Source organism: Bactrocera oleae, chromosome 3 (genome assembly GCF_042242935.1).
Source record: "Bactrocera oleae isolate idBacOlea1 chromosome 3, idBacOlea1, whole genome shotgun sequence".
NCBI lineage: Eukaryota > Metazoa > Arthropoda > Insecta > Diptera > Tephritidae > Bactrocera > Bactrocera oleae.
The window spans coordinates 33,143,919-33,157,399 of record NC_091537.1 but is presented as its reverse complement, the minus strand read 5'-3'; the positions used below and the strand labels follow the sequence as shown (position 1 = coordinate 33,157,399).

Here is a 13,481-nt window from a genome sequence, read left to right as displayed (position 1 = left end):
CGATATTCGCCGTTCCTACAAATGAGCAGCTTCTTGGTGAGAAAGGGGCAGGTGCGAAATTTCAGATCAATACCTTAAAAACTGAGGGACTAGTTTGCATATGTACAGACGGACGGACGTACGGAAGGACAGACGGACATGGCTAAATCAACTCAGCTCAATATGCTGATCATTTATATATATATTTTATAGGGTCTCCGACGTTTCCTCCTGGGTGTTACAAACTTCGTGGCAAACTTAATATACCCTGTTCAGGGTATAAAAACAGTGCTTAATAAACATCGTGTTAGCATCATAGAGATAACAGAGGATCTGGTCATCTCTTATGGATCGACTCAACAGATTTTGGTTAATGTTTTGTGCAATGCTATAATCGTATATATATTAGGTCAAGTAAAAAGTTCGTTCGGTTTTTTATTGATTTTTCAAAAGATGATAACTTTGTGTTCCGTTGTTTTGTGTGCCGTTTTGAGCGCCAATTTTCAAAGGCCTCTCTTGGGGCCAACTTCTCACCATTAAGCGCGTTCGCCATGGACAGGAAAAGATGGTAATCACTTGGCGCCAGGTCCAGACTATAAGGTGGGTACATTAGGACCTCCCATCCGAGCTCCCGGAGCTTCTGGCGCGTCACTAAAGACGTGTGTGGCCTGGCGTTGTCCTGATGGAACACAATTTCTCTCTCGGCCTCTGTTGATCAAAGATGGCCTCTTCTGGATGAGTGCTGCCTTCAAGCGGTCAGTTGTTGGCAGTAGAGGACCGAATTGAGCGTTTGGGAGCAGCTCGTTGTGAATGATTCCTTGCCAATCCCACCAAACACACAGCAAAACCTTCCTGGCATTCAATCTGGTCTTGGCCACCGTCTGGGCCACTTCCCCGAGCTTTGACCACGAACGTTTGCGCGCGATGTTGTCGTAAGTGACCCACTTTTCATCGCCAGTCACAATCTGCTTCAGAAACGGGTCGATTTAGTTGCGATTCAGCAGCGATTCGCAGATGGCAATTCGGTCCATCATGTTTTTTTTCGTTAGTTCGTGTGACACCCAAACATCGAGCTTCTTTTTGAATCCAAGGTTATGCAAATGGTTCCAAACGGTTTTCTGACTTATCTTTAGTTCCTCAGCAATTAAATAAGTGCTCACGTGACGGTCTGTTTCCACTATTTTCATGATTTTATCACAATTTTCGACGACAGGCCTCCCGACGAGTGGTGCATCTTTGACATCGAAATTACCGGAACGGAACCTAGCAAACCACTTTTGTGCTACACGTTCGTTTACAGTATCGGGGTCATAAACTAAATTAATTTTTTTAGCCGCTTTGGCTGCTTTTTCGCCTTGATCGAAAGAAAAATTGTAAAATATAGCGAATTTTCTCTTTGCTGGTGTCCATCTTTGACGAGAGCTCACAACGTACTGAGTCAATCAATCGAAAAACTGTCAAAGACAAACTTTTACCTAGTACTATGGACAATAACGACATCTAAGAACCGAACGAACTTTTTACCATACCATACCTGAATCTTTTGCAAAAAGGACGTCGAGTATAAATAGCTCGCAAAAGAGATGATTGAGTAGTTGAGTACCCTACTTTCATCAAACGCATCATTACTGGTGACATCGAAACTACACAACAATCTAGCGAATGGCGCTCCAAAAATGAGCCGAAAACAAAATTTACTAAAGGCACTGAAAACTATCCCAACCGAGGATTAAAATTAAAATTAAAATCAAACATTGGTATACTTGTATTTACTCAAAAGGATCCTATCTTGAAGGCAAATATAAATGTTCATATTAAAATACGTAAAAATGTTGTAGGTACAGGCTTGAAGCACTGAATTTGTTGTCGAAGTAACTTTCATTTCCCTGCCTCTTTAATAAAAGTCATGAACTAGAGATTTTGCTTTTTCATTCTATGTATTCTGAGTTTTATGTTGCTACACAACCTTAAAAAAAGTGAACCCTTCCAGCCTAAATTTCACAAATCACAACCACAACCACAAACACAAAAAGTGGAAGCTTCTTCGGTAGACACAAAGACAATATCAAACAAGAAAAAACGTTAACTTCGGTTGCACCGAAGCTATAATTCACAAATACAAAAGTTGATTCCGATCGTTCAATTTGTATGGCAGCTTTATGATATAGTGATCTGATCTGAACAATTTCTACGAGAATACTTTGTTGCCTCGCGCCTAATTTAAGATAACTCGTTAAATAAAAGCATTTTCCATGCAAGCACTTTACTCCGATCGTTTAGTTAACATGGCAGCTATACGCTATAGTCATTCGACCTATACAATTTCTTAGGCGATTGGATTAATGTCTTAAGTAATAATCCATGCCAAATTTCGTGAATATACCTCGTCAAATGAAAGACTTTTCCATACAAGCACTTGATTCCGATTGTTCAGTTTGTATGGCAGCTATATGCTATAGACATCCGATCTGATTCATTTCTTTGCTGCCTTAGAAAATAACTCATGCCAAATTTCGTGAAGATATATTGTCAGATGAAAGAGTATTTCATACAAGCACTTGATTCCGATTGTTCAGTTTGTATGGCAGCTATATGGTATAGTGGTCCCATATCGGCGTTCCGACAAATGAGCAGATTCTTGGTGAGAGAAGGACAGGTGCAAAATTCCAGATCGATAGCTTGAAAACTGAGGGACTAATTTGTATATATACAGACAGACGGACATGGCTAAATCAACTCAGCTCGTCATGCTGATCATTTATGTATATACTTTATAGGATCTCCGACGTTACCTTCTAGGTGTTCAAACTTCGTGCAAACTTAATATACCGTGTTCAGGGTAAAATAATCATTAAATGCTCGAAGAACATTGGAAAAATCTAATGAAGACTAACATTATCTTCGTAATAGTTTGAAAAGAAAAAACTAAAATCCTACAAAAGCTGTTACTAAAATGCAAAATCGCTTAGTCTCAAGTGAGCCAACACGAAAATATTCTATAAATTAAACTTTATCAAATCTGAAACTATTTGCTATATGGTTTTAAACCTAAGGAACTAGCGAAATTTAAGGTCCAGATTTCCACCGTTTAACTTATTCTTCAGAATCCGATAGGACAGTTACCATAAAATCTGAACGTCATTTCATTACCACATTTAGAGCTTCATGAGGGCGTTTAGCGAGTTCATTCCAGTTTGATCTATTTTAACAAATTTTACCCATGGTCTAATGATCCGATAAAATTTTTAAAGATCATCTTTTGTTGCATAAGACCAAATTATTTATATTGTAGTATATACCTCTTATATATTTTATACATCAATATATTTAATATTTAAATCCTTAACAGCATATATTAAGTTTTCACGAAGTGACGAGCTGAGTTGGTTTAGCCATGTTCGTCTGTCCGTCTGTCTATGGACTATTCCCTCAGTTTTTAAAATGTCCCGCTGAAATTGTGCACCTGTTGCATGTCCAAGAATTTGCTCAGTTGTCGGAACTGAAGTATATAGCTGCCATACAAACTAAACAATCAAAATCAAGTTCTTGTATGGAAACTGTTTTATTTGGCGCGATATTTTTCCAAAATTTAGTATGGTATATTGTACAACGCTTTTAGAGAAGTTCCTTTCTCCTAATCATTCATCTAAGGTTTCAATGGCCCAAATATTTTGCATGAAGTATGGTTAATTTTAAAACAATATGAATACATTAAATTGATTCAAGACAAATTGAGTGGCCATAAATATACATATATACATAAGTACAAATTTAAAAATATACTTTAATCTTTTTGGTGTCTACGGTATTAAAACTTTCCAATAAGCGCACCATTTCCAATAATAATAATGTTACCAAAATATAAGTGGTTCCAATTTACAATTTACTTTCAACATTTTAAGTACTCAATTCATTTGCAGATATTTTATGACATTAAAAAGGATATCAGGAAAACAATTTCAGACAAACATCGAGCTTAAATGATATTGTCGTTATAATTTATATTGGTAGACATTTAATGAACATGAAATTCTTCTACAATAAGTATTTAGTTTTATATTACTACATACAAAATAACATTAGTTGAACTTAAACTATTTAGATTATGTAAAAAATTATACTAATCCCAAAAAACACGATGATTACGGTTAAACTTTTCGTCTCCACACCTGAAGCAGATACCTCTTTCGTAGAATTTATCACCGCGTCAAGTATAGTATCTAATTCCGGTTTAACTATTTCTGGCAGTGGTTTCACCTTGGTATCACATACAGTATTTGCGATTGCATCCACTACATTCGCTGTCAAAACACGGTAATTTACTCTCCCAGGATAGATCTCATCATAAATAAATTCTTGTAATTTATTCGAAAGTACCCATAACCTATCTTCCGTATCGATCATCACTTCGCTGGGAAATACGAGTTCTTGCGCACTCGTGTAAACACGTCCCTGAGTATTGGTCGAATAATCCGTATTAGTTGTACTCCAACAGTCCAGAGCATTTAGATTTGGTAACGTATAAAACAAAACTTCGGTACGTGGGTCTATAAATGCTGCGCCTGCTTGTCCGTTTGAACCACGCGCTCCCAATATTTTGAAGTTATGGTAGATTTCACCAGAACTAGCAAAGGTTTTATTTCTAAGAACACTTGTACTAACTGAAAACTCAGTTATAGAGCTGAGGGGATGAAAGTATAGTATAGCGAAACCGTCTTCCTGTGGTTTAGATAGGGCCAAACCATACAATCCATCATCCCATTGAAATTCTATACCATCTATACTGTAATTTCCAGCTAATGGATCAGGATGGAAGAAATTATGCAGTACTCGCCATGAATCATCTTGTGCCCATGAATAAACTATTAGACCAGGGGCACCTAAATCAGCAGCATAGGCAAAAGAATTTTTGCAATTAGAGTCATCCACCGCTAAATTTGCGAAGAAGGAACCTTGTTTCATCTGACTGTTAGGAAATTTGTAGCGACGTAAAAGATTATCACTATGCAAATCATAAACTAATAACTGAGCAGGTCCAAATATAGTTGTATTCTCTAAAACGCCTGCAATACGTGAGTCTAGTACCCATAGTCGACCACAGCGATCAGCTCGAATTCGAAAGGGAGAAATAAGCTCTGGATCCGAGTTGGCAATATTATGTGCCTCCCAACTAGGAAAAGGAATGAGTAATGGTGATTTTGTAGATTTTTCTGAAATTTTAACATAGTTATTAGTGAAGAAATTACTAGACTTTAATATACATTTTTGATTTTAGTAATTTTAATTTTAATTGATTAAGCTAAACAAGCGACTAGCAAGTAATATAAATAACAGACATCCACAAATTGGAAAGAATTTAGAACTTAGATCGGACCATCGAAATCTCGTTCTGCAAACACTATATACCTAGACGAGGAAACATTTAAATTACTAGCTTGACAGACCTCTTAATACCATATACGAGTATAATATTTGACAATAATCAACCACTAAAATATCTTTCTCTTTTTCCGGAGCTTTTCACATTAAGAATAATATAAATAAGTATATATACTTTTATATACAAAGTAATTATCAGATATGTTAATAGGAAACAATTCCCATAACATTAGTTTAGACACTACTGGATCAAATTTCGAAGCTAGGAAAGACAACCCTATATTCTGCTTCATTAAATTTCAAAATAAAAATTTTACCTTGAATACAATACAAAAGCAAATATCAACGTTAAACTGGTTTCTTTGAATTCTAAACATTCTAAATGCGAAAATATGTATGTAGGCTCCTATACTCGTACATACATTACCCAGATGTTGTTTTCGCAACAAACAAGTTAGAAAGAGTATTTTCTTTTATCACTTTGAATAAAGTGAATCAATTTAAATATATTTGCGTTTTTATTGTAGGATTACGTTACGGTAAGATTTGGCTGTCGGTTTTGAAGAACCTGTTGTATATTCATGCTCTTAAAAATACAAAATATCTAAATTAAGTTACAAATGTCGGCAAATTACTAAGACATTACAGAATTTATATACAGCTTTGTTTGTAAAGATATATGATTGTAAAAATTGTATATGGCTGTAGCTGAGTCGGTGCTGCTTGTACCGATCATTTCAGCTTATTAATTGAATATTTTGGTATTTACAATATCAAACCGCATTTTCAAAAACTCTAGTTCATATAAAAACTCTTTATAGCTAATTCTATCATAATAATTCTGTCAAATGTCACTGAAATCCTACATCGAACAGCATGTATCCCTGAACATTTGAGAAATTTTTCGCTTATTACCAATATAATTACACATGTCATGTAATCGATAGAGATGTAGCATCTACCAATTTTTAATCTTAATAAAATATATGAATTTGGTCAAATACAAAAACGGTTGAATTATCCGACTTGTATACGTTACTATCAAAAATTGTAGAAAATTTTGCCATATGTCAAAATATTGAAAATTTTAATAATATTATTGACTGAACTTATTTCAAGTTTAACTCTTGAAATACAAAACTAATTTGATTCCATACGCCCTTTGAATTAAAAATACGTCTCATATTAAGCACATGGCCCTTAGTTTCATTAGAATATCTTGCTTAATTCTCAAAATAAAAAATTCTTAAGTTAGCATATTTATCTTAAAGAGGCAAAAAGATTTCAACTGATATGGAAACAAATCACATCAGTAACAACAAGAATTCTTCAACAAGATTATTAAAATCTCCGAATTCTAACCGGTATATAATATATATAAGTTTATTTGATATCTTCATTAAAAATGTTTAACTGTAAAAAAAGATCGATATGGGAACATTTAGATTCATTTAGTCAAATAATTTGTAAACTACGAAATTTCACCTTAATAGATCTAATAGTAAAAGAATGCTACCAAACTCATTTGTAAGACGATTGGACTCTAGACCAAGTATGGTAACCATGCTATCCGACCGCCAAAATGAACAAGGGTTACAACAAATGATATTTTAACCAAGTGGCACAGAAGTAGTAATCCAGCCGCAACTTCAATTCCGATCTTGTTACCATATATAATATAACATCTTCAACCTGTATTTTTTATCTGACTTACCATTGATATCAAAATAAGCCAATGATGCTGGTACACCGTCTCGCCATCGAGGCAAAGCAACATACATTCGTGACCTATATACTTCCAACCCAAAAGGTATTACGTTGTCTGGTCGAAATTCGTGATTTTCAATGGCCGTCCAACGTGCCTCAGCATTCTCATATTTAAAGTCCATCTCCTTCCACTCGAAGGCGACACGTAAATTATCTTTGCTTTTAGCCAAAACAGCAAAAAGTAATATAAAGTAAGTACTTCTTAGCATCTCACACATTTTGTATTTGTTATCTCTCCGAGTCAACCAAAGTGCTAGTTGCATTAATATTTTTATTTTATCATCCAATTGTACTGCTTCGTTATTAATTTTAGCTTATCCACACAATTACAAAAAAAACCGTATATACGAGGTTATGTTCGAATCGCTATGAATATTGTTGGCGTAAGATTTTGAGGAGTTACTACAATTATAAAAAGTGTTGAAAGTACGGCATTATTATAAGTAATACATTTTATTTTAGGTTTGATTAACTTAATTTATTACTTATACTTGATTCGTTATTATTCAATATATGTATTTTTGATTAAGTGTCGCTTTTGTAATAAAGCATTGTCCTTTTTCAACTTTTGAACAGAGCCAAACTTGTATATCCGATATTTTTTATGTATTAAAATAGCTTCACAACTCGGCAAGTTTTCAGTAACTGTAATTACATTTTCCCTTAACATGTGTTATTACAATTGGCAAGTTTTTTGAATCACTGTAATAAAGATTCACGATGAAATAATGAAAAGGTGGTAACAATTTTATATACTCTGTTAATATAATATTTTATCAAATAATTCACCTTTAAAAATAATTATTTCACGATAATTAAAAATCAAAATTAATATTAATTAGATTTTATACAATATTTAACTAAATGCTCACCAATACAGGCCCATACGTTTTTAATACTCTCCGCGTAAGGAAGAATGAATAGTGAAGGATTTTACAATTGTATACTACGAGGTGTGATTGATATATTACATCATTTTGTTTGTTTATTGTTGTGCTCCTCAATTTCTTATCTAAACAAGTCTTTAAAACAAATCGAAGTCTTTTAAGGAGTGCTGTAAAAATGATTGAATGAAATTAAACTATTGAGTTACGATTTCCGCCTTAAGAAGCAGAAACACCAGTTAAGACATATTTAATTATTATGGAAAAATTTAGAAATTATTGTTGCTCCATGACAAATAATGTTGGCGAGGCATCTGGGCCCCTTCAAAGTACAGCCTATGAAATGACTCATAAACCAAAGAAGTTAAATTGTGGATTTGGACGGTAACAATTACCTACTTTAGTAAATACTGGAGCTACACTTGAGTATTTCTCAAAATTTTACAGAGAACATACCTACATATACTAGTATATTTATTCGACATATTTAACTAAAATTCCAAACGTAATTTTATGTACTGCATTAATAAACCAAACATAATTTTTTCCTTTGCTTATTTTATTAAACATCTGTTTGCACTGCAAAATGATATTATGCTCAGCACTCATATATAGTATATATAAGCATATGAAATAGTAAAATTCTTGGTCCATTATCTCTGCCATATTTATCCGTCTGAATTCCAAATTTTAATATGCAAACCCAATCCAAGTTAACCCGTATCCATCAGGTTTGTGCCTTAAGTCTTTTGTTTTTCGAAGCTTAGTCGAAATTACTATATTTGTTGTTTTATATTAATCTGTCATTTCATATGATTTACCTCTAAAAATCTTAAAGGTGATATAACATTTAAGTCATTTACAATTTGATGAAACCATTAAACTCGCTTACATAATTTTTAAAAGACGCTGTAATTAAGAAAGCATTAAGCTGCTGCTGCTTTTAACCTTCTCAATTGGGAGACTTAAGTACATAACGTTTTTTTTTCTGGAATTTTTCATTAGGAATTTTGTTTTAATTTTAATATGCTAGTATATCTATGACTGCAAGTGTGAGCTAATGTCTCAATTGATGTAAACGAGAAACGCTTCAAATTATATAACCTAAATGCGGTACGGTTTCAACTACTAGTAAATAAGCAGCTAAGAATCTATTTTAAAGAGTCAAATACGAGGCAAGATTTCAAAATTATTGTAGTTCTGACTAATGTTTTCTTATTCCACTTAATAAAAATATATATAAATATATAGAACACACTTTTCTGTTCAATTATTAATTTATAAATTAAGCAGTGATTACCATAACAATCGCAATGATAATATTTTATTGGTTAACACATTTTTATCTGTAATTACTCATAATGTTTAGTTTTCATACATTTTCTTTCTTAAATACCCTCATAATTATTGGCTAAAAGCAATAAAACGTGTTGATTTAAGAATTTTCCTCGATGCACACTAAATTTTAACACTTTACTATCCGCAAAGACTTCCTTACCGTCCGTCACTCGCAATGAAACTAAGAGTTGCTGCCGTAAATTGAAATAGTTAAGCCAAACATCTACTTGAAAATAATGAGTCACTGAGTGATTGTGTGGAAGTCTCTTTACTCAATGCGATTTTGCTAAGAGATCAACTTAAAATACTTACTTTTATTTATTCGTTATGAGCAGGTATGGGTGCGACCACAACCAAGCGACTCTCATGAAATGACATTCTGTTAGCGGGTCTATGCTGGACTGAACATGTGCACGTGCGTATGTATATATCAAAATTAATATTATTTCAGGTTGAATGGCAATTAAATTATAGATCGACATTTTGGCATTTAAAAAAGTGACTATTAGGTAAAGTAAGGATTAGTTTAATTTCATACGTAAATCATGGATCTCCCTCCGCACTAAACTTTTCAGTCAACTACTGACTTTATCGTCGTTTTGTCCTATCGTAAAGTGCTAAACACATAGTCGACGACAAGCGAAAAGCAGCATCTGTTAAAAATTAAAAAATACACATGTTCTTATGGGCACAGTTATTTAGACAGCAGCACGACTTCAGGAAGCAGGCTTGCAATTGTCGCTGTCGCTAAATTTGTTCTAAAATGTTCTAATTGTGCCGACGACAATGGGCAGCTGTATTGTTGCCACTAATATGTGAAATGTAAAATTATTCAAAGCTTTAACAAATCTAATGTTATTTTATCAACAGAAGCATAAAATAGCGCTGATATATTATTTGTAACAACAATTGATAATTTTTAACAATAAATCGACCTATTTACATATATTTTTGTACAACAAATTTAACTTTGAAGAAAAGATTTAACTTTCATTGAAATGAAAGGTTTTAGTACGGCAACAAAGAAATTGTGTATATCAGCTGTTTGATATGTCGTTGCCGTCGTCAAAATGTTTAAGAAGCTGCCTTCAAGACGACATTGCCGACCAGAAAATTTCACTGTCGTGCCGTCGTCTTTATGTTCAGAGCATAAGTGCTGGTTTTACGCTCTTCATTTCTGTGTGACAATCCGTGTATATACGTATACGATCACTTACGCTCTTTTAGCACATGTTAAGGTTTTACCCACCCCTGATTATGAGCCAAAACTTATGACTACTATCATAAATAATATTGTGATTGTATGTATTTTCAATTTGGGTAAAATTATAGACGCATGAGAGAGCTACTTTAATTGTTCAGGAGGACAGTGCAGCCAGATGATAAAATAAAAAAAGACAAGTAAGGGAAGGCTTAGTTCGGATGTAACCGAACATTTTATACTCTCGCAAAGTCAATTGGTATACTCGTTTTTGATTTCTTTATATATTTTAATAATTAGAAGCAGAAATTGTTGCCCCAGTTATTTACATTCACAGTGAAATCAATTAGAAAAATGTTTAAACTAAATTTACTCAAATTATGAAAAATCCGCTTATAATTGACTTTATATATTAGAATGCATTACAACTGTATTGAGGAGTATGAAAAGTTCGTTGAATAAAAATTTTTATTTATTATATCGATATTATTATACATGATTAGCTTAGAAATAATAAACATTAACAACCTTCAAAATTATATTATTATATTAATTTGTATATAATATTTACAATATTAAACATAAATTTTTATAAAGATTATTATACTAATATCCAAATTATATTTCTTATCTCCGTATACTATTTAATTTCTATTATATATTTACAAAATAATGTCTTATATAATAACAAATTATACATATAATTTAAATTTTCTTACCTAGATTATTTACACATTTTTTTTTTTAAATTATCTTAAAAACTACTATCAAAATTGCTATACTATTTCTTAATATATGTTTGAAAAAAAATGAAGAACTATTGCAATAAGTCTGAAAACTTTAGGTCGAAATAGAGACACAAATACTGTCATGATGGCTATGTACTGTCTCAAAAGTAATTTAATTAAAATGGGAAGGATCTATGTTTGAAAATGTCCAATCACTTTGTGTGGCGTCAGGTGTAGTTCAATATTCAATTTTCAATATTCGTTTATTTCTATTGCTTTTTTCTGTGATATCTATCCTCAGCTCGTTAATTGGAGAAAATAACTCTAATATCTACAAAACATAAAATATCTGAATACAGCATCAAACAGTCGCTTTTAATATCATTAATGTGAGCGTGAAGACTCTGAACATTATGGAATAAAATTAAATGTCCTGATGTTAGGGAAATTATAAAATTGTAACTTGCTCCGATTCAGAAAATTTTTAGGAGGAATAAAATTAATACAATAGTGTCTTGCCTGCAAGCGACATATAATATATTGAAGCTCTAGGCATTCTGGGTCGAGTATGAACTACAACTTTATTATATGTGGCACCCTGACTTTTATGAATAGTTATTCCCTTAGCCGAAACAACTGGAAACTGATTTCTTTCAATTGAAATTTGTTCATTTCTTTTATATTGAAAAGATTTTAAAACTTTTTCAATTGGTGTCCAAGAACCTTCTAGAGGATGAGACTTTTTTGATCGTGCTATCAAACCAACTGAAGGTTCCAAACATTTAATCCACAGAATTTCTGGAAAAGAAAAATGGAAATCAATTTGCATAAGTTATCTAGCGTCCACATTAACCAAGCTATCACACGTGTTTATATGCACTGTAATCATATATTTGGCAGAGGTTTTAAATGTCAATTCATAAGGCAGTCCCTGCGTTTCAGAAGTTTAACTCTTTTGAAAATATTCTCATCATTATACCAATTACATTAACTGAGCCTTTTGCAGTTGAAAGGATAGTTTCAGTTTTCAGGATTCAGGATTCGACTGAGCTTAAGGGCATTGAAATTATTTGCCACTTCATTGGACCAAAATAAATGTATGGTACCATCGGCTACTTCCTCAAATTTAACTACTCCAGTTTCAATGAGTGATATGTCCTAATTTTTCATAGTACCAGATGCTATATGGTTTAATGCAATTGCAAGGAGAATATCCACATATCTCCAATAGGTGCGAGTTGCTTCAAATCACCAAACACTATGATCGGTATATCACCGAAGGGGCTGTCTGTTTTGAAAGTTTGTTTTATTCTCGCATCAACAGAGCTAAACGTACGAGCGCCTACCATCATGATCACTATATTGTGCTCTTCTACTAGATTTAAAATATTTATACATATTGTATATACAAAATCAGCTAAACAAAGTGTTTCTAAGTGATCGTATTTTTAAACACAAAGGTATAAAATATCGGCTACGAATATTTCAGTCGAAGGAAGGTTCTGAAGTTCCGGTTATACTATTCGAACACGTTCCTCAGGTCGAGAGGTATTTATAAATATTTCTGCATTACTCGCTTCCTAAAGATGGAGCCCAATTCAGCAATATACTGCTTCTTGTGCAGATATTTCTGCGCCTGATATAAATTTGTGACCTATGTATTTAAGTTTTTTCTTAACAGTATAATTTTCAGCTTCCAAAAATTAAAGCCATTAAGAACGTAGAAATTCCCCTGCTAGACTTGTTAATATCAGTATGTATTGGATATCCATATTCGATCTATGGAGTTCCAAAATCAGAGGATTATTTTGGGTTTTGATTAACTAACGAACCAATAGTCATAAAAGGCATATTTATTCTACTATCACACAGGAAATGTTCAAAATCTCTTAAATGAGAAATGTCTTCTGTAGTCATTTTTGAATTTAAAACGTTTTGAATTTTGAAAAAGTTTTATTGTGTCTTTATGAATTTTGACTTGTTTCTGTAAGAGGTAACATTATTTGCGTTGGGGGCATTGGTGGATATGGTATACCAAACCGACAAAACTGTTGTCCTCTTATTTCCCTAGTGCAAGACCGACTGTGCTTATGCTCTTGACAACCCAAATAGTTTTCTAAGTGGCTGACCGAATCATCTGTAGAAATATAATTGTCATCATCGTGTTGAATCAAGGTTTGAACATAGTTTTCGTTTAATAGATTT

The 13,481-nt window shown here is 32.9% G+C and overlaps 2 protein-coding genes across 2 annotated transcripts in view; both read right to left on the bottom strand.

The window, feature by feature from the left end:
• Window positions 1–3,977: 3,977 nt before the first annotated feature.
• On the bottom strand, window positions 3,978–7,388 carry yellow-b (L-dopachrome tautomerase yellow-b). Its single transcript, XM_070106385.1, has 2 exons — window positions 7,073–7,388; window positions 3,978–5,189 (listed from the first exon to the last, which is right to left on the bottom strand). Exons 1-2 carry the CDS (start codon window positions 7,386–7,388, stop codon window positions 4,078–4,080), a joined length of 1,428 nt encoding a protein of 475 aa, XP_069962486.1. The 3' UTR covers window positions 3,978–4,077.
• A 53-nt stretch (window positions 7,389–7,441) lies between these two features.
• BuGZ (Bub3 interacting GLEBS and Zinc finger domain protein) overlaps window positions 7,442–13,481 on the bottom strand; it is an 82,480-nt gene continuing 76,440 nt past the window's right edge. Inside the window, exon 6 of the mRNA XM_070106384.1 lies at window positions 7,442–7,527. Within this exon, the coding sequence (XP_069962485.1) occupies window positions 7,525–7,527 (3 nt within the window). The 3' untranslated portion in view covers window positions 7,442–7,524. The remainder of the gene's footprint in view (window positions 7,528–13,481) is intronic.